The sequence below is a fragment of the Myxine glutinosa genome, chromosome 14 (genome assembly GCF_964187855.1).
Source record: "Myxine glutinosa chromosome 14, kmMyxGlut1.1, whole genome shotgun sequence".
In the NCBI taxonomy this organism is placed as follows: Eukaryota; Metazoa; Chordata; class Myxini; order Myxiniformes; family Myxinidae; genus Myxine; species Myxine glutinosa.
In genome coordinates this window covers 28,696,076-28,723,042 of record NC_136274.1, presented here as the reverse complement: position 1 = coordinate 28,723,042, position 26,967 = coordinate 28,696,076, and the positions used below count along the sequence as shown (strand labels likewise).

The window sequence follows — 26,967 nt, the reverse complement described above, 5'->3', positions numbered from 1 at the left end:
CACATTAAAGCCATTTTCGCATGTGTTGATCAAACCTCTTCTCGGGGCTCTTGGCAGTTGACAAGGTGAACTCATACATTTCAAGTGGCCACAACAATTTGGGGATCAACATAAATTGTGGTATCCACACTTTGAATCTACCTTTCAATCACGTCTTGTCTGTTAGAGCTAGATTATGAAGAGCTTCTTGAACAACCATCTAACAGGAAAATGTGTCTTTTAGAGACTCTTCGGAGCAGCGTCAAAGGCTCTTAACTTCGATTAATGTTGGAATTTTATGACTTGATACTTTAAAGAAGATGCTAACATGATTTCGACTGTTTGAAATTCAAATGACACCATGTCAGGTGATATAGCTTTGCCAAAATATCTTGTGTTTTCTTCTGGGAATTTGTGAAGATTGTTGTATCATCCATGAACACTCTCGGTGAAGGTGTAAGGATACCATTCCCGAGTCGTGCTGTCACAGCTATTTCCCGCTGGGCTGAATCAATTGTGACGGTTGTCAGTTCACTCAAACCTTCACACGAATCTTTTGTAGGAGTCGTAGTTTTCATTTTGGAAATGTTTTGGATTTCCACAGGTGAGAAGTCGTAGCATAATGTATCTGTTATTCTTAGTTTGTACGGAGAGAAACCATTAATTATACATCAACAACCCATGTTAAACCACATTTGATTATTTGTTATAAAAGACTTAAAATATAGCAATGATATAGTCAGCACACATGCTCGGTACCTATGAATCATGCTTGTGGTGCAGGAAGTTACATTTATTGGTTCCACAGAGTGAAGTCTGGATGTCAAACTCAAATCCCATTGGCGGTCTCAGACCCTGACGGTGACGACGTTCACTGTCGATTGGCTGTTGGACTAGAGGAGTGCAATGAAATTTGTGGAATTGTCCCTTATGGTAGTCTGAATCAGGTGAGTCCAAATTTACTTCTCTGTGTTTGACCAACAAAATTAATGTGATACAATCCCTCATATTCACCCTCGTCTGCCCCCACCTGACCAAAAAACGATGTCTGTTCTCACATAGCATAACCATACACATTATAAACATGATGAACAAAAATTGACTGTTAAATACCATCGTCGTCATACTAAAATATGCAATTACAACACACTCCCATTTACAACACACTCCCAACACACTCCCATTTACAACACACTCCCAACACAATTACAACTAACCCTAACAAAATCCTCCTCTTGACATACAAAGCCCTCCATAACCTGGCCCCATCCTACCTGGCTGACCTCCTCTCCAGACACACTCCCACCCGCAACCTCCGCTCTGCTGGTACCAACCTCCTGACCCCCCCCCCCCCCATGCGGACCAAATTCAGATCCTGGGGGGACAGGGCCTTCTCCATCGCTGCTCCCACCCTCTGGAACTCACTACCTCACACCATCAGAGACTCCTCCTCACTCACCACATTCAAAACATCACTAAAGACCCACCTGTTCAACACTGCATTCAACATTCAACCCACCGCATTTAACCCCTGACTATCTCTTCTCCTTCTCCCTCCTTTTGCTTTAAATATTTCCCTATTGATTCTTGTCTTTTTGCAATTGTTGTTTTCATGTATTGTTATGCATTATGTTTTCCACTCTGTCAAAGCGCCTTTGGGCTTCTGAAAAGCGCTATACAAAATAAATGAATTATTATTATTATATTATTATTAATTTGGTGTCTGGCTGTCTGGCTGGCTGTCTGATGATTTTTGACCGCGATACATTTCGTCGTTACTATCCAATCTCAATCAAACTTGACAGGAACACTAAGGGTCACATGATGAAGGTTTCATCAAATTAATTCCCCCTCCTTCACCAAGGCGGTTTTTTTCCGCCAGTGGGGTTGCGTGTTGAGGTGCATATCCATGTTAAGATAGCTTCATCATGGCGTTTTTCCAAAGCCTCTTCCAATAACAGCTCTAATGATAATGGCATAATATTAATGTTATTACAAAACAATATTAATACTCATCATATCCTGTCTCCCCAAGGGGTTTTTCCTCCTTGAACAAACACCATGATAAATTGTATAACTATCCTATCATGCTGTTTTTGTGGGAGCACTCCCTACCAGAAGTATAAATATTATAAACCACAAACACATGTGATTACCTTTTGAAACAGTCACTACTAATGTTTAACACTAAACTGAAAGGGAGGAAACTCAGGGTGTTTTCAGTTTCTAAGCAACTAGATTGTGCTTGCCAACGCAGCCAATCCTTATCAAAAGTTGTGAATGGAGTGCTTGCTCGGATGTTTAAACCACTTGGCAAGCACTCCACAAGAAACTTGGAAAATGAACACTATACTCCTTCTCCCCCATTTATTGAGGCTCGACCCTAGATCTACTGTAATCTATATATCCCAGAGAAGATTGATTCTTCCTGCTGCTCTCAAAGGGAGCGAGTATACTACGAGTAATAAAACTGCAAATTAATAGCACCCCCATCCCCTCTCTCTCTCCCTAGCATTCAGCAACAACCAACCAACCAAACAGTAGCACCACATCACAAAAAATGTCAACAGAAAACCACTGTTTAAGTGGTAAAATAGAGTTGGACAAGGCAACAACTGCCGGAGGAAAGCTAACTGCTATTCCTAAAATGATTTGTCCGACACCTTTCAAACCATATGCAACAATGGTATTGGATGATAGTTGTAAAATTTCGCATCGATAGGGTAAACGGTTTCAGAGATATAATTATTTAATATTCTCCTTCAATCCATTATGGCTGCCACACCATGTGACCAATGACATTTTCATGGTCAACCTTTAATCGCCATGCCTAGTCAATGCCACACGTAAAGTTTTGAGTCAATCGATTCAGTGGTTTGGGAGAAGATGGGTTTAAAAAAAGTTTTTAGGTTAAATCCATTATGGCTGCCAAACCATATGACCTATGATGTCATAAATTTAATATTTCAATACAAATGGGTCATAGATCATGTGCATGCAATTTCAGATTTTGAGGATAAGGGATTCGATTAAAACATTTATGGCTGGTATACCACTTCACTGATGATGTCATCATTATCATGCTTTTATTCCCCATTGGGAGTACTTGACAATGTGCCAAGTTTCCAATTTTTCCATTCAACAGTTTCCGAGAACTATCCTTTTGATCATTTGCATTTAATCCAAGATGGCTGCCATACCATGTGACCTATGACGTTACAATTATCATAAAACCATTCTGCATGGGTGTCACTCCTACCCTGAAAGTTTCATCTCAATCGGACATGTGGTTGCTGAGAAAAACGAGGTTTAGCCCTTACAGACGGATGTACATACGTACGGACTTATGGACAACCTGAAAACATAATGCCTCCGGTCACCTTCGGGGTCGGAGCCATAAAAAAAATACTCGCTCATTTCAAACCAACCTAACATCAAGCTTCAGCAACACCAAAATCACTAAACCAAACACAAAATCACTTTAGCAACGACTAAAAACAACAAAAACTAGATGGTATTCTCAGGATACTTAACCTGTGCAGTCAACTTGGTGCGAGCCAACTCTTCTGTTTTTGAAGGTTTTTTTTTTCTTTGATCCAATATGGCTGCCAGACCACATTTATGATTACATCATAAATTTATATTCTCCAATATAATTGTTGTATGGATCATATAATTGTTGTATAGATCACACTCAATAAATTTCAAACTGATCAGACTAAGCGTAGTCCGTGTCAAATTATGACGTCATAATTATGACACCAATGACGTCATCCTTAACAACACTTATTCCCCAAGTGGATTACTTTACAATGAGCCACGTTTAAATTTTTCCCATGGATCGGTTTTGGAGATATAGAGGTGTAACGTTTTTCAGTTTTTCCAAGATGGCGCCTGCCTGTACCACATGACCTATTACATCATAATTATCATTACAATATTCTACAGGAGGAGGCTCTTCTGTGGTGACAATTTCGTGTACATCAGACCAACAGTCGCAGAGAAAAAAAATTCATACTGATCGGATGAAGCGTTATACTTGTCGAATTATGACGTCATAACGAAGGCACCGATTACATCATCACTAACACATCTTATTGCCCATGGGGAGGACTTGATAAAGAGCCATGTTTCAATTTTTTCCATGAGGTGGTTTCAGAGATATAGAGGTACAAAGTTTTTCCAAGATGGTGCCTGTACCAGTGTACGACGTGACCGATGACATCAAAATTATCATTAAAATATTCTACAGGAGGAGGCGCTCCTATGCTAAAATTTCGTGTCAATTGGACCAATGGTTACCGAGAAAATGAATTTTAAAAATGCAGACATATACGCCATATGCCGTTGTGTACCCCGGTTTAGAATAGGTACACCGTATCCCTGCGCATCGTAAGAGGCGACTAAGGGTTGGCGTCAAGAAGGGCATCCGGCCATAAAAACATTGCCTCAAAAAGGGAACCATGATTGTCATGGGGCCCGCAAGGCTAACCCCCGCTCTAGTGGGGAAAATGGCCTTATAAACGATCATTCATTCATTCATTCATTCATTCATTCATTCATATTCAGACATATACGCCACATTTACACACGCACCCGAATGCCTTGCCCTGCTTTTCGCTTTGCGAGCGCAGGGTAATAACCACATGACTTCTACTGTAAAGAGCGATGAATCCACCAACCACTGTGTTCCAAATCTGATTGTATCAATTGTTAAAAACAAGGGTCTTGGCGAAGGGTCTAACCAAGCCAAATTTGGGGCAAATGCAACCTATTTCCCCTTACCTGTTCCACTTCTCTTACATCCCTCCACAGACAACATGTATCTTGCACTTCAACCCCCCTCGTAACATACAAGGTCTCTGGACGCTCGCCCTCACCCTGGAAGACTTTGCTACGGTGAATGGTCAAAGGAATGGACCTTTCTCCTCCATACCGTTGCAGGTTCTCATTGAATGTGAGTTGTGTTTTCATTCCAATCTTAGTTTTCCATTATGTCCTTCCCTGATACATTGACATTGTGTCCTTATTCCCACAGACTTTGTGTCCAAAAAAGGTTATTTTCATTGTCCATGTCACGTGTACCTTCCTAACCAAGGATTGCATCAATGAGTATTCAATCCCTTCGAATATCTTTCACCAGTTCAAATCTTGGGTCTGTCGGGTTTTCAAAAAAAGTATAAAATTCTTCCATTGTTTTATTTGTATTACCTTGACATAATTCACCTGTGCAGTTTTCTCTGTAATTCCCCACTTCTCTTCTGTTTATAGTTTGTCACTCAATCCTCCATGAGCTTTATTGTTCCCCGTCGCACCGCGGAGCGAAAGAGGGACTATGGTTTTCCCCTCCGTCCGTGTGTGGGTGCAACTTGGCATATGGAAGAACCCTATTGAAAATTAGGTCGCCACGTCAAAATCCAAGATGGCTGTCACCATATCTAAACCTTGTGAGCGCGATATCTTGAAAAGTAAATGTCTGAACCTTGTGAGCGGAATATCTTGAAAAATAAACGAACTACTAGTACCCGACTGCAAAGCCGCAATGAGCCGGCGAAGCCAAAGCCTCTTGCCACTATTTTACCCATCACGATGGCATCAGTAGGTTAGGTAGTTGGTAGTAGGTAGGTGTAGTAGGTACCGTCGGTGTAGTAGGTGTAGTAGGTACCGTCGGTGTAGTCGGTGTAGTAGGTGTAGTCGGTGTAGTAGGTACAATTTGCATTCTGGATGAGATTAAAATTGATAAAATTTACTTCTTGATTAATTCGGTGAATTCCGTCTCAACTTCGGATATTTCCAGCCGTGAAAAACTATCCCCTACGGCCGAGGGAATTCTAAAAAATAATTCTTCGTCAATTTTAGAATATTTGACGCCGTTTTCACCCTCCGAAACGCGTAATAAGCCTTTTAAAAATATTCTTCAAATGCTCGAATCTCATTGGTTCCGGTGTTTGGTGACGATTTTCGTTGAAGATAACGAGGTTGGTTTTAACGTTTTTTTGTTTTTTTGTTTTTTTTGTATACAAGATCGAGGCTCGTGAAAGAGCGAACATTAATCACACAGAAAGACAAACCGACACATAAAACATATAACATCGGGAGCGGTAGACAAGATGGGGAGAGGGGGAAGGACACAAACACAACATTTGAGAGCAGGGACATGGAGACATCGAGAGATCTGAGAGAGGGCGAGGGCTTTGGGGGGGTGTGGGGGGGCACGGGAAGGGGGCGGTGGGAGAGGTATAAAACATATGGACACTGCCAGGACTTCCAGGAAAGAAGTTGGAATTTCAAACAAGGTGGACCTGGGGTGAATTCGCGGGGGTAGAAAAGATCAAGGTTTTGGATGGGGGAAGATAAGAGATGGTGGTGAACAGCTGTTTTAAAGACCTGGAGGGAGGAGTGGGATTGAAGGGAGTGAGGGAGTTTGTTCCAGAGGCGGGAGAAAAGAGGAATGAAAGAGTGAAGGTGAGCAGAGAGCCGAGATTTTGGCAGTTTAACCATCAGAGGGTTGCTGGCAGATCTTGTGCGACCTGTAGGAATATTTGGGGGACAGAGCACAGAGAGAGCTGGGGGTGCAAGGCCAGAGAGGAGTCGGTAGAAGACAGAAAGACCACCTACCTGCCTGCGGTGAGTGAGTGAAAGGCCCTCAGAGATAGCTTCATCGCGGGAGATTCCAATAATTCTGAAAGCTTTGGTTTCAACAGCGTGAAGCCGAGCTAGATGTGAGGCAGGAGCACCGGCCCATAGGGGAGAACAGCATTCCATTGAGCTGCGGATGAAAGCCTTGTATGTGGTGAGGAGCTCAGGTGTGCCGAGGAAGGACTTCGCATGACGGAGGATGCCCAGTCGGCGACTGGCTTTGGAGGCCAGCTTGGAAATGTGGTTTTCCCAAGAAAGATCATGGCAGATAGTGAGACCCAAAAGCTTGAGCGACAGAACTTCTTGGAGAGGATTGTTGAGAAAGTAGATGGGAGGGTTGTCCAGTCGATCTTTTCGGAGAGACATAGTAAGAGTGTGAGATTTGTCAGGATTGAAAGACATGTTCCACTTGTTTGACCAGTCTGTGATTTTGTCCAAGTCTTCAGAGAGTGAGGAGGCTGCAGACTGCCGATCTGAGGGAAGAGGAATGGAGCGGCAGAGAGTGGAGTCATCAGCAAAGAGATAGAGAGGATTTTCAAGAGAGTCAGAGAGATCATTGATGAAGACCAGAAAAAGCACGGGGCCCAGAACACTGCCTTCGGGAACTCCAGCCTGAACAGGAAGAGGAGATGAGAGAAACCCATTCAGGGCCACACGTTGACGACGACTAGAGAGGAAGTACGCCAGCCAAGTGTGGAGATTTCCATGGATACCAAAGGAGGAGAGTTTGGTGAGCAGAGCGGGGTGCCAGACCGTGTCGAAGGCACGTGATATGTCGAGGGAGACAGCTCTAATTTCCTGTTTGGCATTGAGGACCTCCATCCATTGTTGAGACAGCAGAAGCAGCATGTCCAGAGCAGCGTGAACTGGTCTGAAACCAAATTGATGATCAGAGATCAAGCCATTGGAGAAGAGGAAAGATTTCATATCCGAAGCAATGATGGATTCCATGACTTTGCTGATAATTGGGAGAAGGCTGATTGGTCTGTAGTTGCTAGGATCTGTTTTTGCACCTTTTTTGTGCAAAGCGGTGATGTTGGCTGATTTCCAAGCAGATGGCAGTTGACCTTGAGCAAAAGAGAGGGTGAAGAGAACAGAGAGAGGGTGAGATAGAGCGGCAGAGCAGGATTTTAGGACCCGTGGGCTGATGCCATCGGGTCCAGTTGCAGAATCAGAGTCGAGGGTTGACAGAAACTTTTCCACCTTGTCAGGAGGAAAGGACACGGAGTCCAGGAGCAGCAGGGTACGACTGGGTATGGTGGGTACAGAGAGGGATGGGTTTGGGACACAAGAATTAGAGGCAAACACAGAGTTGAGGCATTCAGCTTTTTCACGTGCGGAGTCAGCTGTGTAGCCATTTGAGGTAAGGGAGGGGATGGAGGGGGAACAAACACCAGAAACGGATTTGACCAGACGCCACCAGGATTTGGAAGAGGGAGACAGATAAGAGAGTTCGGTCTTGAGAACGGAGAGATATTGTTTCCTGGCTCTCCTGAGGGTGGACACACACTTGTTTCGGGCTTTGTGAAAGGAAATGAGATTTCCTTCCGTTGGATTTGCTTTCCAGGAGACGAAGGCAAGTTGTTTCTGGGCAACAGCCTCACCACAAGCTTCCGTGTACCATGGACGGGAGGAAGGGTATGACAACTGAAGACGAGATGGGATAAATCTGTGCATGAGAGGGAGCAATTTACTTTGGAAGAATTCCCAGGATGAGTTGATGTCAGAGGTGGTAGAGATGGGAGACCAGTCCAGATGATTGATGTCTGCTTGAAGACCGTGCCAGTTGGCCTGAGTGAAATGCCAGACTCGTCGACGCTGAGCAGGCTCCCTGAGGATGGTCAGAGAGATGTCCACTTTGACAAGCACATGATCAGATGAGCCGATTGGAGCAGAAGAAGAGCAGCAGACATTTTCAGGGAAGTTTGTCATAACCAAATCCAGAAGAGAAGATGCTCCGTTGACTGAGATCCGGGTCGGGAAATTGACAGATTGTGTCAGTCCCAGTGAGTCGCAGAAGTCCTTTGCTGAGGAGCCATGGCTGGTGAGAGAGGTACCCACACCCAGCCAACTGGCATGATGACAGTTGAAATCACCACATATGAGGAAGAGAGAGTTGGGATGAGTAGATAGAAGTTGGTCCATATTATCAGACAGCGAGATGTAGATGGAGTCATCACTGTTTGGTGGACGGTACAACACACATATGAACAAGAGGTGGGAGCGAAGGGGAAGCCGTAGCCAGAGGTATTCCTGGGGGTGAGGTGGAGAGAGTGCAGTGCAGGGCGAGTGAGGAAGAGAGTTTTTGATAAAGATAGCAACCCCACCTCGAGGACGAGGCTCAGGTCTATCATACCGGAGGAGGGAGTAGCCCGGGAGAGATACTAAGGAATCAGAGACATCATAAAGGAGGAAAGTTTCTGTTAAGCAGATCACGTCTGGTTTGACAGAATCAACCTGTATGGAGAGATCAGTTAAGTTTGAACGAAGGCCCCGGATGTTTGAGGTCCATACCGTTAATGAAGAGGAAGGGGGAGCATCAGATACAGAACAGGGGGGAGGCGGGGTAGGGTAAGATGTGGAAGAGGTAGGGAGAGCTGTTGAAGTTGTGTCAGAGATTTCAGAATAGCTCGGAGAAAGGGAAGGATGGGGCGGACAAAAGGTTTGATGGTGATTGGGTGAGGCACAATGAGGTGTTATTTGAGGAGGGGGAAGAGCGAGGCAGAAGGTTGGGGGAGATGGAGGTGAGAGTTGGAAGGGGAAAGAAGCGCGGAGGACCCTTTGAGGAGGAGGAGTGAGAGGGGGGAAATTGAGAAGCAATGAGGGTGGGGAGATTTGAAGGGGAGGGGCGAGGGGGGAGTTTGGGAGGGAAGGGACAAGGGGAGGGATTTGAAAGGGATGGGATATGGGGGAGATTTGGAGGGGTGGGGTGAGGGAGGAGTCTAGGAGGGGAGGGGCGAGGGGGCGTCTTGGCGGGGAGGGGTGAGGGGGTAGTTTAGGAGGGAGGGGGCAAGGGGGGAGATTTGAAAGGGATGGGTGATGGGGAAGATTTGGAGGGGAGGGGTTATGGGGAAGATTTGGAGGGGAGGGGTGAGATTGGATTTTAGAAAGTGTACGATTTATGGGAAACGAACATTTATTGCAAAATGAGTTTCTTGTGACCTTCGAGTTAAAAATACGTTTAAGGACGCTGGATGGAGGATGGAGTGCAGGAGAGTTTAGAGAATGTAGAAAAAAGGCACTATAGGAGATGGATATTTTTTTGGGGATGAATTGATTTGGTGAGCAAGTCGAAAGCAGCCTTTTAAAGAAGAAAAAGAAAAAGGTGTTATAATATATGACTGAATACATAACTTGAGGGGAAAGTGTAAACATTGAAGGTTAATAACAGTGAAAACTATCTGGGGAAATGGGGGAGAAACACGTGGTCGAAGAACGAACGAACGAATAAGAATGAATAAACGAATGAGAACAGAGAAGGAAATGTTTTTTTTTTTTGTTTTGTTTTTTTGTTGAGTTGAGATTTACACAAGGAAGTAGGCTATGGGGTGAAAAGACTGGGAATACAGAGAACGAAATTTATTGGATCACAAACGACAGACCGCTGAGAGAAAAACAAAGCCTCAAGGTTGTACAGTGTACACTGTACAAGGCCTCAAGACACGACACGAATTAACACGATTTTCAATACAGGTATGAAAGATTTGCACCGAAAAATCTTCGTCGGGACACAATATACGTACAACACCATAAATAAATACAGTTTTAACGAAAATACAAATGGGAACAATCACTTAACTTCGATTTCAAATCGTTTGCGACGCGGCAAACAGACGATCAATTTATGAAAGATAAACACCGAGAAACAACCAAAGTTGCACACAATAACTTCACACACCGAAAGATAAATACAGTTTCGACAAAATACAATTGTGAACAGACTTAACTTCGAACAACGTGGAGACCGTGTGGAGCTTCGAAAATCCCTGCCACCGTCTCCGAGATCTCGCGAGATCCAATCATTTTAATTACAAATTAGAGGTGCATTAGATTGTGAATCAAACAAAGACAGGTGAAACAAACTCCTATTGAACTTTTTCGCAATTGTTTTATGCAGGTATTTTAATTACAAATTAGAGGTGCATTAGATTGTGAATCAACCAAAGACAGGTGAAACAAACTCCTATTGAACTTTTTCGCAATTGTTTTATGCATTCAAATGCTCGAATCTCATTGGTTCCGGTGTTTGGTGACGATTTTCGTTGAAGATAACGAGGTTGGTTTTAACGTATTTTAATTACAAATTAGAGGTGCATTAGATTGTGAATCAAAGAAAGACGGGTGAAACAAACTCCTATTGAACTTTTTCGCAATTGTTTTATGCAAACTTCCGCATCCGGTCGATGGCGGCCTCCATTGCGCGATTTGGTTTTAGTAATATTTTTTCAAATGCTCGAATCTCATTGGTTCCGGGGTTTGGTGACGCTTTTCGTTGAAGATAACCAGGCCCGTGCGGGCCGAGGTTGGTCTTAAAGTATTTTAATAACAAATTGTAGGTGCATAAGATTGTGAATCAAACAAAGACGGGTGAAAGAAACTCCTATTGAACGTTTTTCAATTTGTTATGCATACTTCCGCATCCCCAAGATGGCGGCCTCCATTGAGCTTCGGAATTCGCAAGCCAAGGCATAATCTGGTTTTCGACATAATACGTATGCGTTTATTGACAACACCGGCTTCGCCGGCTACTAACATCTAATCTGGTGTGTGGGTGTGTCTGGGCATAAGGAAGAACGCTATTGAAAATTGGGTCGCCACGTCAAAATCCAAGATGGCCGCCGCCATGTATGTCTGAACCTTGTGAGCGAAATATCTTGAAAAATAAACGAACTACTAACTTCTAATCTGGTGTTTGGGTGTATCTACGCATAAGGGAGAACGTTATTGAAAATTGGGTCGCCATGTCAAAACCAAGATGGCCACCTTGCGTCTTCCACTTTGTCAACTCATATCACTTCACCGACGGGGGACCTAGGCATAACACTTTTTCTCGATGACTTGTAGGAAACCCCCATGACCTCCAATGGTAAACTTCGACCTAATTGACTCGCCTTTTATCGAAATGTGCACATTTTGATGTAAATTAATTGCCAGATATGCTTTTCCTCACTGATCATGTACTTTTCCTACAGTCCAACCGAATGCCGCATGTGCATCTCCCAAATTTGTCGGGCGTACACCAAACAACAACGACAAATTCAATATCGCCATCAGACAACCCTTCAGCTTCGACATCGACATCCGGTCGAGTTCATCAAGGTACAGACAGACAATAGAAAGACGAATCCACACAGATGAAGTTATAAAACATCATGTCATTCATCAACATGGAAAGCTCCAGGAAGTTAATGTTTGATGTAAAATGTAATCTCATCGAGTGCAACTATGAAGTACTTCCTATCACACCTTATTAATTCGAGTTTGATAACATATACTTAGATCCAGAAGTTATCTATTCAAATTGAAGTTGAACATATGAATGAATATGAATGAATTATTGTGGTTGAGTGGTCTTCCACCACCAATGGACCACCAGGCAGGTAAGCAATGAAGAGAAGTTGCCACATCTACCCATAATTTGCTGTCAGTCGGTGATTTAAAAGCCACGCACCATTCCAAATCTGCCCTCCAAAATTTGGGAATTTGGAATCCAAAATTTGAGCAAAGTGATGCTGAAGAACAGTTTGATTTTAACTAATGGCACCGCTTCCCAATTTCCCATGCATGGTTTTATGTGCCAAATAACTCGCTGCAGAGCTCCCGTTCACTCAGTGACCACAAACGAAGTTCTCATTCACAAAGGATTTATTCACAAGAAAGAAATAGGGAAAGGATATAAGAGAAAATAACATAACCGGTGAAACAAACTGAAACAAATTAGCATTAGGTGGAGCGTATACCGACACCAGGCTGAACAGTTTACCTTTTGCATTCCACCGATAGGCCGGATCTGGATCTGGACCTGAAACAAAATCTAACCAATTCGTCCTTGTCACACTCACAACCTGTCTGCCAAGTTTCATCCAAATTCATCCATACAGTGTCCTGCAAAAGTATTCACCCCCAACCAATAATGCCACATTTGATGAATTACAAATTATGTGGAAACTATTTTCTAAACTAAACAGACCAAACTAAACACTGTTATAGTTGAAGGAGGTTACACGTCAGGAATATCTGCAACAACCATGTACAAATCACCATTCAATGGTTGCAAGAGTATTCAGCCCCTTAGTTCAGTACTTGGTGCAATCACCTTTTGCAGCAATGACTGCTGCAAGTCTTTTTTGTGGAGGTCTCTACCAGCTTTACATAATGGGATGGTGAAATCTTTGCCCATTCTTCACGTGCAAATTGCTCTAGTTCTGCAAAGTATGATGGGGATCGTCAATAGATGCAATCTTTAAGTCTTGCCATACATTTTGATTTGGGTTCAAGTCAGGACTTTGACTGGGCCACTCAAGACATTTATTTTCTTCTTATTCAGCCACTCCAGTTTGGCTTTAGCTTTGTGGTTTGGATGATTGTCCTGCTGAAATGTCAATCTCCGACGCAGTTTCAGATTCATGGATGACTCAAGCAGGTTTTCATCAAGGATTCTCCTGGACTTTGCACCATCCATTATCACTTCGATCTGCTGATGAAAAGCAACCCCATAACATGATGCTGCCATCACCATACATGACAGTAGGGATGGTGTTGGCTGGATGATGTGTAGTTTTAGGCTCGCGCCAGACATTAGGTTTTGAATTTAGACAAAAAAGTTCGTTTTTTGTCTCGTCTGACAAGACTTTTTTTCGCCACATGCCTGCAGTATCATTGAGAGGTTTTTTTGTAAACTCCATGTGAGCTGTTAGATGCGTCTTTTTCAGTAATGGATTTTTTTGCCACCTGTCCACAGAGGCCAGCTTTTTAAAGGGAATGGGATATTGTTGATTGATGAACACTGACTCCCATCTCAAACATAGAGACTTGCAAATCTTATCAGCCATTATTGGATTTACAGTGACATCCCAAACCAGTTTCCTGCTTGCCGGCTGCTGAGTTTGGATGGGCAACCTGATCTGGACAGAGTCTGGGTGGTATGATACATCTTCCACTTCTTAATGATGGATTTCACCATACTCAAAGGGTTAATGAGTGATTTTGAAATCTCCTTATAACCCTCTCCTGAACAGTGCTTCTGCACCACTTTATGTCTGACTTCTTTGGAAAGCTCCTTCATCTTCATGTTTCCCTTCTTGATTGACCAAACGAGTTGCACCTTAAAACTCCTTTGATAATTGGTGGAGTTTAATTTTTAAGTTAAACCACCGATTACATACAAGTGAAACCTATTACACTCATTTTGTACACTTTAAACAAATAATTTGCTCCTAAAGTGATTTAGGGTTAATTTGGCAAAGGGTTTGAATATTTATGCAACTGAGAATTGAATCGCTTTATTACTTTGGAGTAGTTTGTGAAGACTATATCTATTAAGTTTGATTTGAAAGCTTCATGGAATTAGCTCAGGTGCCATGAAAATGTGAAAACTCTGGTGGGGGTGAATACTTTTGCAGACCACTGTATCCTTTTGAGATATCCTGCTCACAGACAGACAAACAAGGGAGAAAACACACCATCTGTCCACCTTCAGTGGTGGAGGCAATAATTAACCCTTATGACCATAATGCCAACGACGGACTTAGTTATTTAATCTTGAGAACTCTCTCTCTCTTTCTCTCTCTCTTTCTCTCTCTCTTTCTCTCTCTCTTTCTCTCTCTCTCTTTCTCTCTCTCTTTCTCTCTCTCTTTCTCTCTCTCTTTCTCTCTCTCTCTCTCTCTCTCTTTCTCTCTCTCGACACAAACAAAACCCGGGGTAGGGAGAGGGGGGCAAGCGGCCCTTGCTCGCACCTCATTTTGGTATTGAGATGCAGCAGTGTGTGGCGTTGAGGTGCTTTATCCATGCCACAATTTCCTGGCTTTGTTACCATAATGCACCATTAACGGCTGGAAACAGTGCCAAGACACCTATAGGACCAGAGTGCCGTGGGAATCGAACATGGGCGCAGAGAGCAGGAGATCCCGTGGAAAGAAGTCTAGTTAGTGTCACGAAAGGCAGGTCCAAGTTAGTGTATAGAGGTCCATGAGTTCGTTACAAGCAAAGAAAAGCTCTGCAATAGCCACTGGAAGACAAGACTGCAAGATTCCACCTGTTGGGATGACTCATTTTAATTTAAGGAAAACACATGACTGATCACAATTTGGAAAACCCACATGGAACACAAATGTGAGGGAAATGAGGCTCAGAAAGTCTCAGTCAGATTGAAGGGATCTCCACGAGAACAAACTCGATGGCAGTTATTCACTTATGACATACGCTTATGCTGAAGAGGTTTTTTTCGCTTTTGCGAATCTCACTCTTGTCAGTTTCTGTAAACGAACAAATTAAATATAGTTTATGGGTCATATTTTTGTTACGTACACATGGGACGGAAATTCCACAGTATCTGCGTACGCAATAATTAGATGAAGCCTTGTGCAAATGTGATGACTTTTTGATTTGGATGATTTGAAAACCGAAAGCGAACCTTGCTTGATAAGTTGTTTGCATCTGCACTTGTCCCCGAACCAATCTTTTCCACCCCTAACCAATCTCTCATTGTTTCTCTTCCAGTGAAAGTATCGTTTCGCTCAGCACAATTAGCTCTGAGTCCGTAACATGGCAAAATATCACGAGAAACCCTTTCTCTTCCGGTGTATTCCACACCAGCATGACCTTGACTCCTCAAGCGAATTCAGAAGGGGAAAAGCAGATCTGCTTCTTTGCTACAGAATCCTCTGGGTTAGTTACTCACGATCATCTCTACCATTGCCTGGAAGTCTTGATATTGCTTCATTTATTTATTTTGGCATTTTATATTTCCGTTTTTATTTTTCACATGTTGTGTATTTGTTTATTTCATATTTTGTTGTTTTCATTATTTGTTGCTCATTTTTGAGTTGTTACTTTTGTCAGCTGACCGACAGGATGATGCACATGTAATACTTAACTTTGAGCTGTTTAGGCTTGGTTTGATTTCCAACCCGATCGATTGGTACTTCCCAGGTAGGGAATTGCATCACAAAGCGTACCATCCATGTTATGGATGTTAAGCCGGGTGTCACATCTGCTAGCATCACTCAATGGACGTTAAATATCCCATGGTGTCCATCGCAAAGATGTGAGTTATCGCTGCACCCTGAACATATTTTAAATTTTTGGCTAAATCAACTTCAGTCCAACATCAGGCCTGGCCAGTTGATTCCTGAAAAATGTTCAGCCAAAGCTTTCTTCGATCCATCACCAAAACGGTATGAATAGTTTGTGCAATTAATTTCATAGTAATATTTATAGTCGTGATTGTAGTGGTCCTATTGTACTCTTTGTTGTCTTCACCAGTTTGTCATTATGAAAACATCTCTAGGTAAATAATTCATGCTGTTGGGATCATGTGCATGTGAAGCTATAACCCATCCATCGTGTGTCTGTGCAGACAAGAAACCGAGCTGCGTTGCATCATCATCACAATTATCCAAAGTGAGTGGCACAGACCAACTGTCATGGCACAATATATTGTTGCGGTTTTGAGAACCCACACAGGTAACATCATTGAAGGTTAAAGGTTGCACCCCATAGTTAGGCCACAAGCAACACATAGGTCACCTTAGAACGTTAGTTATTTCTTGGTCTATGTGAGATAAGGCCATTTCCAATAGTTGCATCTGCATTGTGTAAAACAAATAAGAGTAGGCCCCGTTCAGTCTGCAGCCCTCCCTCCAATCGACTCCATTGAGCACTATCCAGTCTGCACCCCATGCCCCCTCACAGTTTGTTACGCGTTGGGCCGGCAGCGTTAGCTGCCAGTTGCTCGCTCAAACCAGCCCAAATGCCACGAGGTAAGGCCTGGACAAGGGGGTGGAGCGCAAGGGTGGAGGAGTGGCCACGTCAAGCAGCCATCAAGGGCGGAGCCGGTAATACCCCATCAACCAACCAGGGCTCGAGTGGGCATGGCTAAGGGGCGCGGTAAGTGTGTGGCTAGAGATTCCAGAGGGTTCGCTGGGCGTGGCAATAAAACCCTTCGCGCGAGGCACCCACCTCAGTTATGAGGAGAGACGTGCTGTGACAAGCATTGAAAGGATTGATTGTGCTTTACAAAGGACTGGCGAAGGACTGCAGCATTGTGAGGACTCGTGAGGGAAGCCAAGCATTGGCATTCGTGCAGAAGGACAATTGTGGAAGGCGCCAGTATTGAAGGGTTTACGTGGCATTGCGGAGGACTTGAGTTATGAGGAGGACATGTGCTGAGTCAGATCCCCAAGGGGACGCTTGCTGAGTTATGAGCCGGGGTCCTCTGTTGAACGAGTGATGAGAAGGGAGAGGCGCTTGTCAAGTTCGTGAGCTGAGTTATGAGGAGAGTCAAAGGACTTTTGTGGGGACTTTTGTGGAAAGGCGCTTTGGTGACATCATTGTGGAAGTGGCGCATTGTACCTAGCGATACCGGGGGCGCGTATAAAGGTGCCGGTACAACTATTACGTATGCAGTATAATCGCCAGCTTACCGATCCTTCCCAGTGTAATTGTCCGATCCGCGCCACCGACACGGGACGATCTCGCCTGCCGTCTGCCGTCTACCATCACCAGCTGCTTCGTGGTATGAGTCGGGGACCGGAGCGAGCTGTGGACGCCATCGGTGGACCCTCAACCCGACCATCTACAACCCCGTGTGAGTGAGTCTGAGATTGAGTCTGATTGCGAACGGGCCCGTGTCCAGGGATAAGTATAAGACTGAATCAGGCTGCCCTGTGTATCTGCTTCTTCCTCTTCCCTGTACATTGCTTCTTTTTCTTCCTCTTCTTATTTGTACAAAGTGTGTACTTCTCTTCCTTCCCATACAATTGTAAATAAATTACCTGTTCTTCCTGTTTTCCTCTTAATTCGATCACCTTTGTGATTTCTCCATTGCGTAAGCGTGGCACGATTAAGAACCGCTCCAATCGCGTTAGTTCCCGTTAACGGCCCGAATCGCGGCTCACTTTCGCTCGGCGTGTCCACTAACGCCGTGTTTCATGTGGGGTTATTTCCTTGCTTCACGGCCGGTGTTAGTACTTAGGTAATAAGACGAATTCGGCTTACAACCCTATTTAACACCGACCGGAAGGAACGTGATAGCCCCGGATCGCGTTGGCTAGTAAAAAGACAAGGGGATTAATCCCCCCTTGATAAGGGGTAGGCCGACGTTTTGAGATCCGCTTGGAGATCTGCAATATTTATATATTTACAAGTGGGGCTTGCTCGCAGACTGCAAGCGCATCCTGGGATGCATGCTACGTGTAGACATAATAAATTACAAACTATATTTGATGAAGTGGATTTTGCTTGCATTGTGCATGCAGCTAAATACATCAAGTAAATCGAGAATGTGTTATTTATTCAACAGTTTACAGGAAGGTAACTTTTAATGTAAAAAAATAAATAAATCAAAAGTTGTTTAATTCCCATTAGGTATGTAACGAAATTGAAAGATAGAATGACCCAGCTCATGGCCTGTGAGAGGAGGTGAGCAGTGATTCAGGATTTGCGGAGTTTCAACAGAAGAAGGAGTTTAACCTGGTTTTGGGTTAGCGGTTAGGGTTCCGGCTTTGGATCCTAGGATCCTGGGTTCGAATCCCGGTCGATCGCTGAATTAACACCAGGTGGGTTGACTCAGCCTGTCATCCTTCTGAGGTCAGCAAATTGAGTACCAGTTCACTGGTAATTCCCTGTGTGTCGCAAGAGGCGACTAACAGGGTTGGTGGCAGGAAGGGCATCCGGCCATAAAACATTGCTTCAAAAAGGGGACCACGGTGCCCCAAAAAGACCAACCCCTGCTCTGCAGAGGAAAATGGCCTCTAAAGGTGGTTCTTCAACAGAAGGGGGTTGGCGATGGACCTATGAACCTTGCTGCTGACTGGTTTTGAAGGGAGGCCAGCTTAGAAATGTCGTTTCCCAGAGACAGAGACAGAGAGACAGACAGAGAGAGAGGCAGGCAGGCAGGCAGACAGGCAGACAGACAGAGATTTGTCAGGATTGAAAAATATATTCCAAGTTTTTTTTTAGCAGTTTGTGACCCATCGTCCAGCCTTTCAGCCAACGAAACCTGCTGCAGCCAAATAACTCGTGCTTCTTCTTCATCCCAACCAGTGACGGACCACCTGAGTGCTTACAACCTGAGTAACACAGCCATCGACACGGTTTCTGTGAGTAACGTTTTCATCTACACCTACGACGATGGCAAACTCAAATCGGGCTCCCAAACAATGGTGCCTTACTAAATCAGAGACGATTAATTCTTTTGAAAACTGGAAACAAAATCTCCATTACACGTTATCGCCAGACCTGAGTTTCTCCCCCTTTCTTGTGACTGGCTCACAATGGCTCAAGAAAACGAGAACAACACCTCTTCAGGGCTTCACTGACGATGGTGAAGATATTAATCAAGGCAATCCCCGCACAGCTCAGCTAAAAGTCAACCCATTGGAGATGATGCTTGGTTAAACAGCCAATTATTGCCCAGTCATTGCATGCAACACAATCGTCCATGATTCTATCTTCTTAGGTCATATATGGCAAGTCATCCGCCTGCATTTCGTTTTTCAGTTGACCGGCGCACATTTCCTAGATTTGTCTGATATCCGTTTAGAACTAGAAGAACGCCCAGAAGACCTGCACCAGCGCTTGGCAGCTTTTATCGACGACAATCTGTTACGCCATGATGGAGGCATCTCGCACCATGGTGAAGTTCCTGCAGATGACGAGGAGCTAACTCCATCCCTCGAAAATGTCGACGTCCTCAGCTGGCTTCAAATAATCCACCCGACGCCACCGAAAATAGTCAAACAACGTTATGGTACTGAACTACGTTCTCATACATTGGCGTCCATCTAACTGGAAATCTCTCTGGCCCTACCATCCTTGTTAGATGAAATAACGTTCCGGTGAAGATACAACAGTCATGCGGGCCCGGGTTTTTCTAAAAGTCAAAAGAGACCTGTCTTTCCACGTGTAACATCTACTCCTAAACCAAGATACAAACCTTCCCAGTGCTGCCAAAAATCCTGCCCATTATGTCACTAAGCGGGGCGTGTGGACTGCCATTTTTTTCAGCGAGTGCAGCTACATCCCAGAACAAGATCGTAAATATATGGCCACATTGAGGCAGATATCTAACATCTTGGACCCCTCTGACGATGATGAGGAAGTGGCAGACCCCACCATCGACTCTCCAGATGACTCTGACAAGTCCTCCACCCCTGCGTATAGAATTCAAGTATGCCAGTCACCTTACTTGGACACATTTTACCATCACCACACTATCCGTGCCATAATTGACAGTGGTGCCACTGGAAACATGATGAGCCTACCGATTGCCAAACGTCTCGGTCTACCCATGAGAAAGAGTTCTGTCAGCTCACCAGGTTGATGTACTTGGTGAAGTACTCCCTACTCACAGTACTTGGTGAAGTCAGTTTTATCATGACCCGTGACGACTGACAGTTTACCTTAAAAGGACTTGTTATTGAAAACCTGGACGTTGATGTCTTGGCAGGGACACCTTTCATGGAGCTGAATGACATTTCTGTTCATCCACCTAAACGACACATCATCCTCAATGATGGGTCAATATACCGACACGGTTCATCTGATTTCTCTCCCACTCACCATGCAGTCCGTCATGCCCATTTGCTCCGTGCCCCTCCACGAACTTCAACTGTATGGCTCGGTGAGTACATCGAGCTAAACCTCCCTGACAATTTGTCTGATTCTACATACGCCCTTGAACCTCGCAGTGACTAACAGGCTCATCGTCCTTCGACCGAAATATGGCCTTCCCCAAGTCTCGTATCGAGTTCATCAAATTGTTAGTTCATCAAATATGATCATCAAATTGTTAGATCACATGAACACTTTTGTCAAATACGTCCCATCTTCATGCCTTCAAACCTCACCGGTGAGACCAGTACCACTCATCCACTAAGATTCAACCCAAACCCCCCAAAAAACTGCCCCAAGCCTTTACTCTGCCAGTGGCACACTCGACCCGGACAATTCCTTTCCCTTTGATATTAGACGTAAATTTCAGGCCCTTCTTCAAGAGTATGACGATGTCTTCGACCCCAGGCCCTAAGAGTACAATGGTGCATCTGGTTCATTCCATTCGGTAGTTAACATGGGTCCTGTCCCTTCCCCTCAATGTAAGGGTTGCCTACCTTTATACTCTCACAGCAACCTCACATAACTACAACGCAAGTTTGATGAACTAGAAGATATGGGTGTCTTTGCTAAACCGGAAGATGCAGGAGTCGACGTCGAGTACCTCAACCTGTCTTTCTTGGTGAAAACGTCCAGTGGCGGGTTCCGACTGGTTACTGCATTTGCCGATGTTGGCCGAGATAGCAAATCCCAGCCTTCCTTGATGCCCAACGGCGATTCCACTCTTCGACACATCTGGAAATGGAAGCACATTATCACTTCTGACTTGACTAATGCCTTTTATCAAATCCCACTATCTAAAGAGTCAATGAAGTACTGCGGTGTTGCGACTCCATTTTGTGGTGTTAGGGTCTATGCCCGATCCGCCATTGTTATGCCTAGCTCTGAAACGGCACGAGAATAACTAACATGTCGCATCCTTGGATACATAGTGGAGGAGGGTGTTGTGGCCAAACTCGCTGATGATCTCTATTGTGGTGGAGCAAGCATAGACGAACTGTTAATCAACTGGAAACGACTGCTTTACGCGCTCCAAGCCAACCGCTTAAATCTGTCAGCATCCAATACTGTCATTGGCCCATCTTCCATCACTATCCTGGTGTGGAATGAAGGCACTATAACAGCCCGTCCCCATCGCATCTCCACATTATCCATGTGTGCCTCCCCCCCCTCCCCCAAAAGGTCTCCGGACTTCGATCCTTTATTGGCGCTTACAAAGTCCTAGCTCATGTTATCTCTGGCTGATCAAGCGTACTCTCGCCATTAGACGACGCTGTGGCTGGCCGCCTATCCCAAGATAAAATCGCTTGGACCTCCGACCTCATCAAAGCAATCCGCACTGCCCAGAAAGCCCTTTCTTCAAACAGAACCATTATCCTTCCATGCCCTGAAGACCAATTGTGGATTATCACTGATGGTTCAGTGATGAAAAATGGCATAGGAGCTACGATGTGACCTATTAACTTGCTGGTTTTTTAGCGCTAAGTTGTGAGGATACCAGGTCACTTGGCTTCCCTGCGAAATTGAAGCACTCTCAATCACTATGGCTACGAAACACTTTGGACCATTCATCTTTCAATCCAATCATAAAGCTTGCATACTGACCGATAGTAAGCCATGTGTACAAGCCTTTGAAAAGCTATGTTGAGGAGAGTTTTCGGCTTGTCCCCGCATTTCAACCTTTCTGTCGACGGTCAGTCGGTTCCAGGCCTCAATCCGCCATCTCGCGGGCTCCGCTAATGTCCCCTCAGATTTCGCCAGCCAGAGTGACCTTGATTGTGACAATCTCCAATGCCAAATTTGCTCATTTGTAGAGTGGACAGAAAACTGTATTATACGTCATTCCTCCATCCAAGACATCATCACCGGTTACTCCAAATTACCGTTTACAAACCGTTATGCCTGGCTAGCCCTACAGTCTGAGTGTGCAGATTTACGCAGAACACATGCCCATCTCAATCAAGGTACCCGACCATCGAAAAGCTGACCATTATTAAAGATGTGAAAAGGTTCTTGATTTCAGTTACTATCTCAAAAGACGGGTTATTGGTTGTCCGATATCACGACCCCTTGCAACCTTCCCGTGAACGCATCGTTATTCCTCGCCTGGTCCTGGACGGCCTTGTCACGGCTCTCTACATCAAGCTTGATCACCCGTCTTGCCACCAACTTAAGCAAGTGATGCATGCCACTTATTTGCTCTTGACATGGATAGGTCCATCAACAATGTAACTACCAGTTGCCACCACTATGGTGGTTCCCTGCGAAAAATCACTCCATGCGCCATTCTTCAACCGTCTGATGATCCTCCAAAAACAGTTAATGTGACATTTGCAGCAGATGTCCTAAAGCGTGGGTGTCAACTGATCTTGGTCTTGTGTGAGTGCATTACTTCATACACCCGTTCCTCTCTCATTTATGACGAACACCATGACACCCTACGTGACTTGCTGCTCGGACTCATCAGTGAACTTCATCCGAAGGAGGGGCCACCTGCTGTCATCCAGACTGATCAAGCCTTTGCATTCAAGTCTCTCACTGATGACAAGCTCCTACAAGATCACCGCATCTCCTTCGAGCTTGGTCGCATCAAAAACCCCAACAATAACCCTGTTGCCGAGAAAGCCATTCAGAAATTAGAAGCTGCATTACTACACCAAGACCCTTTAGGAGTTCCAGTGTCGCCTCGTCAGCTTTCCACAGCTACTGCCTGATTAAATCCACGTATCAGTTCTCACGGCATGTCTGCATGGGAAATGTGGACACAACGTGACCAGTTCACTAACCACTAGATTCCGATCTTGGATCAGAACCTTATCCGAGAGCAGCATGCCTAATGCTCCCGGAACCATATTTATAGCGAGAGGTCCAAGTCCCCATCAACAAAATGCCCTGCTACTCCAGCAGTTCATGTTGGAGACCTGGTGTACTTACATTCAGATGGGTCCAAGTCTCAAGCACGGGAACGTTACCTGGTTGTGTCTGTGGATGGGAACTGTTGTGACATCCGCAAGTTTGCTGGCTCCCAACTCCGACGTTCATCGTATCGTGTACTACGAGTACAATCTGAATGTTACATGGTACCCACGTGGACAACACATACCATCCCGCATCCGCACAGTGATTCCTGTGATGATTCTCTCGGTTATGAAGACGACTCAGATAGGCCACATATTGCTCCCCCCGATCCACCTCACATACCTCCCATTCTGTCGACTCCAGCTGAACGTGTTCTGCCCCCAAGTCCTCCTGCGGTTCTACCCTTTATGTTTCAACCATCCCGTGATTCCCAGGTCCAACGCCATGGTGTTGACAGCACAGCAACTGCGTCACCTCGTATTAGGAAGTCAGGACGTCTACATTCACGTCCCAAACACTTGGATGACTATGTTCTTGATGGATGAGTGGTTGCATATGTGTCAATGTGGCAGTATAATCCCGAGGCACCTGAGGACAGTCTATCCAGTGATGGCGCTTTTCCTCGTAGCTTGGCATCGTCGGTCTACTGCCTTCAGGCACATGTGCAAATACTGTTCTGGTTTTCAGTTTTGTGACATCCCGGCAATGCAGTAGTGAATGGTTTGACTGAATTTTGCTGGTGTGTATTCCCAATAGTGTACGTTTCGTCTACATCTTGATATATCACAAGTGCATGCTGATTTGTATGAGTAGTGAAAGTCAGGAAGCCATTAGTGGTGTTGGCCTTGCATGTCATAGTCATACATAGAGAGTTTGAAGAGTAAGGTGGGGTGGCAGACTGTATCGAAAGCTGAAGATATGTTCAAAGAGACGGCCGTTATCTCAGGGTCTAGAGAGATGGCCTCAATCCATTATTGGGAGAGCATAAGCAGCAGGTCCAAGGTGGAGTGACCAGATCGGAATCCATATTGATGATCTGAGATGAGGACATCAGAGAAAAGGAAAGATTTGATGCCAATTGTGACTGCGATTATGGATTCCATGACCTTGCTGATGGTTGGAAATAAGCTGATGGGGTTTATAATTTAGGGGAGCCGCTTTTGCACCTTGTTTATGCAATGTGGTAATGTTGGCAGATATCCAAGCAGATGGAAGATGACTGAGAGCAAATAATAGGGTGAACAGAGTAGAAAGAGTATGTGCAAGAGCAGCAGAGCAAATTTTTAGGACTCGTGAGCAGATGCCTTCAGGTCCAGTTGCAAAATCAGGGTCGAGGGTTGCGTACTGTTTTTGTAGTTACTATTTTTTGGTTGGGTACATTTTTTAAAATCAACTACGTGTAATTTTTCTCATATTTACAAATATACATAAACTCGTGGATTAGCAAGGTTACAGAGTATAAAAAGGCAATGTACTGATAGTAAAGCAACAGTGTACATACAACAAGAAAGGAAATGAACTAACACAAAAAGAAGAGCCAAAGGTGGAGTGGAACCACAACAACCTGGCTCTTTCTTCTCTTCTTCTTTCCAATCTCCCATCCCGCTTTTCTTTTCTCTGGATTCTGACTTCTGATATTTTGCAATTAATTTCAACCCCGCTCCACAATGCACATTTAAGATATCAGTGTAATATATAGACAACATATTTAATTTATCTTTCTCACATATACCATGCACTCATTATACTCACTTTCACTCCATATATTTACATTCCTTATCCTTCCAAAAAGCCTGGCCTCGACGAGGACTATATAGTCCGTGACTGAAGTCATTGACGTTAAAAAAAACACCGAAAGTCTAACAGCGGCGTAGCCGTAGTACTCTAATCGCTGCAACGTACAGCAGTCCATGTGTAAAAACACATGACAGGTTCGACCGCTTCGACGACATGTTTGGCCTGTATGGCATATGTACATTAAAATGTCGGTCGGTGGAGTCAGCCGTCGTACGCTATCGGTGCGATGTCGTCTCCCGTAATGATGCAGTGTGACGAAAGGACACAAAACTGCCGCTACTTTTTCGAGTCTCCTCGAGCAATGATGGTGTGTTTGCCATCATATTGCCTTTCCATGGCTGGTACACACGAGTAGGTGTGTGGTATAGACGGGGGTCGCCACTCCTCTCCGTCCTTCTGCCGGCCGTTGGGGAATTCATCCTCTTCCGCCCATGATGTTGGAGTCGACTGGACTCTCATCCACAAGATGTACAGAGCCATCTGCCATTTAACCCACATGGCTGCGGACCGTTACCCTGGTAAGGGGGGCTGACAGGTAGTACACCTTGCCCACAGGTAACCTGGGATTATGCGAGGCAGGGGCATCCATCTCCCTGGGGTATCAGAAGACACCCGCATACCAAATATATACATAAGGCTAATGATAACATCCGCATACGAAGACGCTACTTTAATATATAGAAGATGATATATTTTAACCTCCAGTAACTTTGCAGTCACTACAAAGGGATTAGTGTTCCGATTATATTTACGATAATATTAATGTTGCTTTATCATTATTACGAAAATGATATTACTATTAAAAAACCATGGCTAATTCCCTTACTTCCGTGGATATTTACTATAATGTTATTCGTATTAACGCTATTATTATTATTACGAAAACAATGCCACGGTATTAAGAAAGCTGGGATAATTTGTCTGAAGGTGAGGCATGAAGGTCTGATGCCGAAGGCCTATAAGTACTGTGTCGTTGGAAGATCCGTAACGTCAATGCTTTTGATATTTGATGATAATTTTAACACTCAGTTTGTTTGTGTTTCACACTGCATGAAAAACATAAAGGTAGAGCATGGCGATTGTGATACATGACAGGTTCAACGATATGTTTGGCCTGAACAGTATAGGAATCAAAATGGCGGAGTATGGAGTCAGCCGTTGTACGCCGCCGTAATGACATCAGACGTAATCACATTACCCTGTCATGTGACCAGATCCTCAGCTCTGATTGGTATACGTTTGAGGGGACATCCATCCATCCATACATACATACATACATACAAACATACTGTTACGTTTGTGGGGGTAGGTGATGACATACCCTAGTACAGATAGGATTGTGTAGTATTAGCATGGACCACGTTCTAGTAGGAAGCCCATCTCGATGTACATAAGTCGAAAAAACTGTGAGCTTAAGGAGTGTTTATGTGTCACCACACGGAGGGTGGTTTTGTGTTAGTTATATAGGGCTTAAGGATAATTCCCAGTATATAATTGCCTCCTGCGATTTTCCCTTATGTTTTTACATTCACTCAGCCAGCCATGCAAACGCGCTCCATTAAACCACAACAACCGACATGATGCCGACAGAGACCCGGACATTACAATCTGAAAGTCAACCCCGCCCCACCAACCCACTAAAGACCAAGGCCACACCCCCAGAGTAGGACGAGGGGCATGGAAACTATCGTGGCCGGCAGACCACGCCCCGAGCTTCGTCATTTGTCGAGCAGACCATGGAATGATTCGGCAGAGCTCTGCGATTGGTCGGGGTGTTGTTGGTGTGACGCCAGGTTCGAGCAAGAAGGTTTGATAACGAAGAGTAAGAATCCGTCTCTCTCTCTCTCTCTCTCTCTCTCT

At 44.5% G+C, this 26,967-nt stretch overlaps 1 protein-coding gene across 2 annotated transcripts in view; it reads left to right on the top strand.

The window, feature by feature from the left end:
• The window catches only part of LOC137439585 (uncharacterized), a 136,811-nt gene that overhangs the window by 47,028 nt on the left and 62,816 nt on the right, over positions 1-26,967 (top strand). For both annotated transcript variants that reach the window (XM_078768068.1, XM_078768067.1), the window contains exons 4-8: positions 788-926; positions 4,795-4,936; positions 11,811-11,937; positions 15,337-15,504; positions 16,196-16,239. In XM_078768068.1, the coding sequence (XP_078624194.1) occupies positions 788-926; positions 4,795-4,936; positions 11,811-11,937; positions 15,337-15,504; positions 16,196-16,239 (620 nt within the window). The remainder of the gene's footprint in view (positions 1-787; positions 927-4,794; positions 4,937-11,810; positions 11,938-15,336; positions 15,505-16,195; positions 16,240-26,967) is intronic.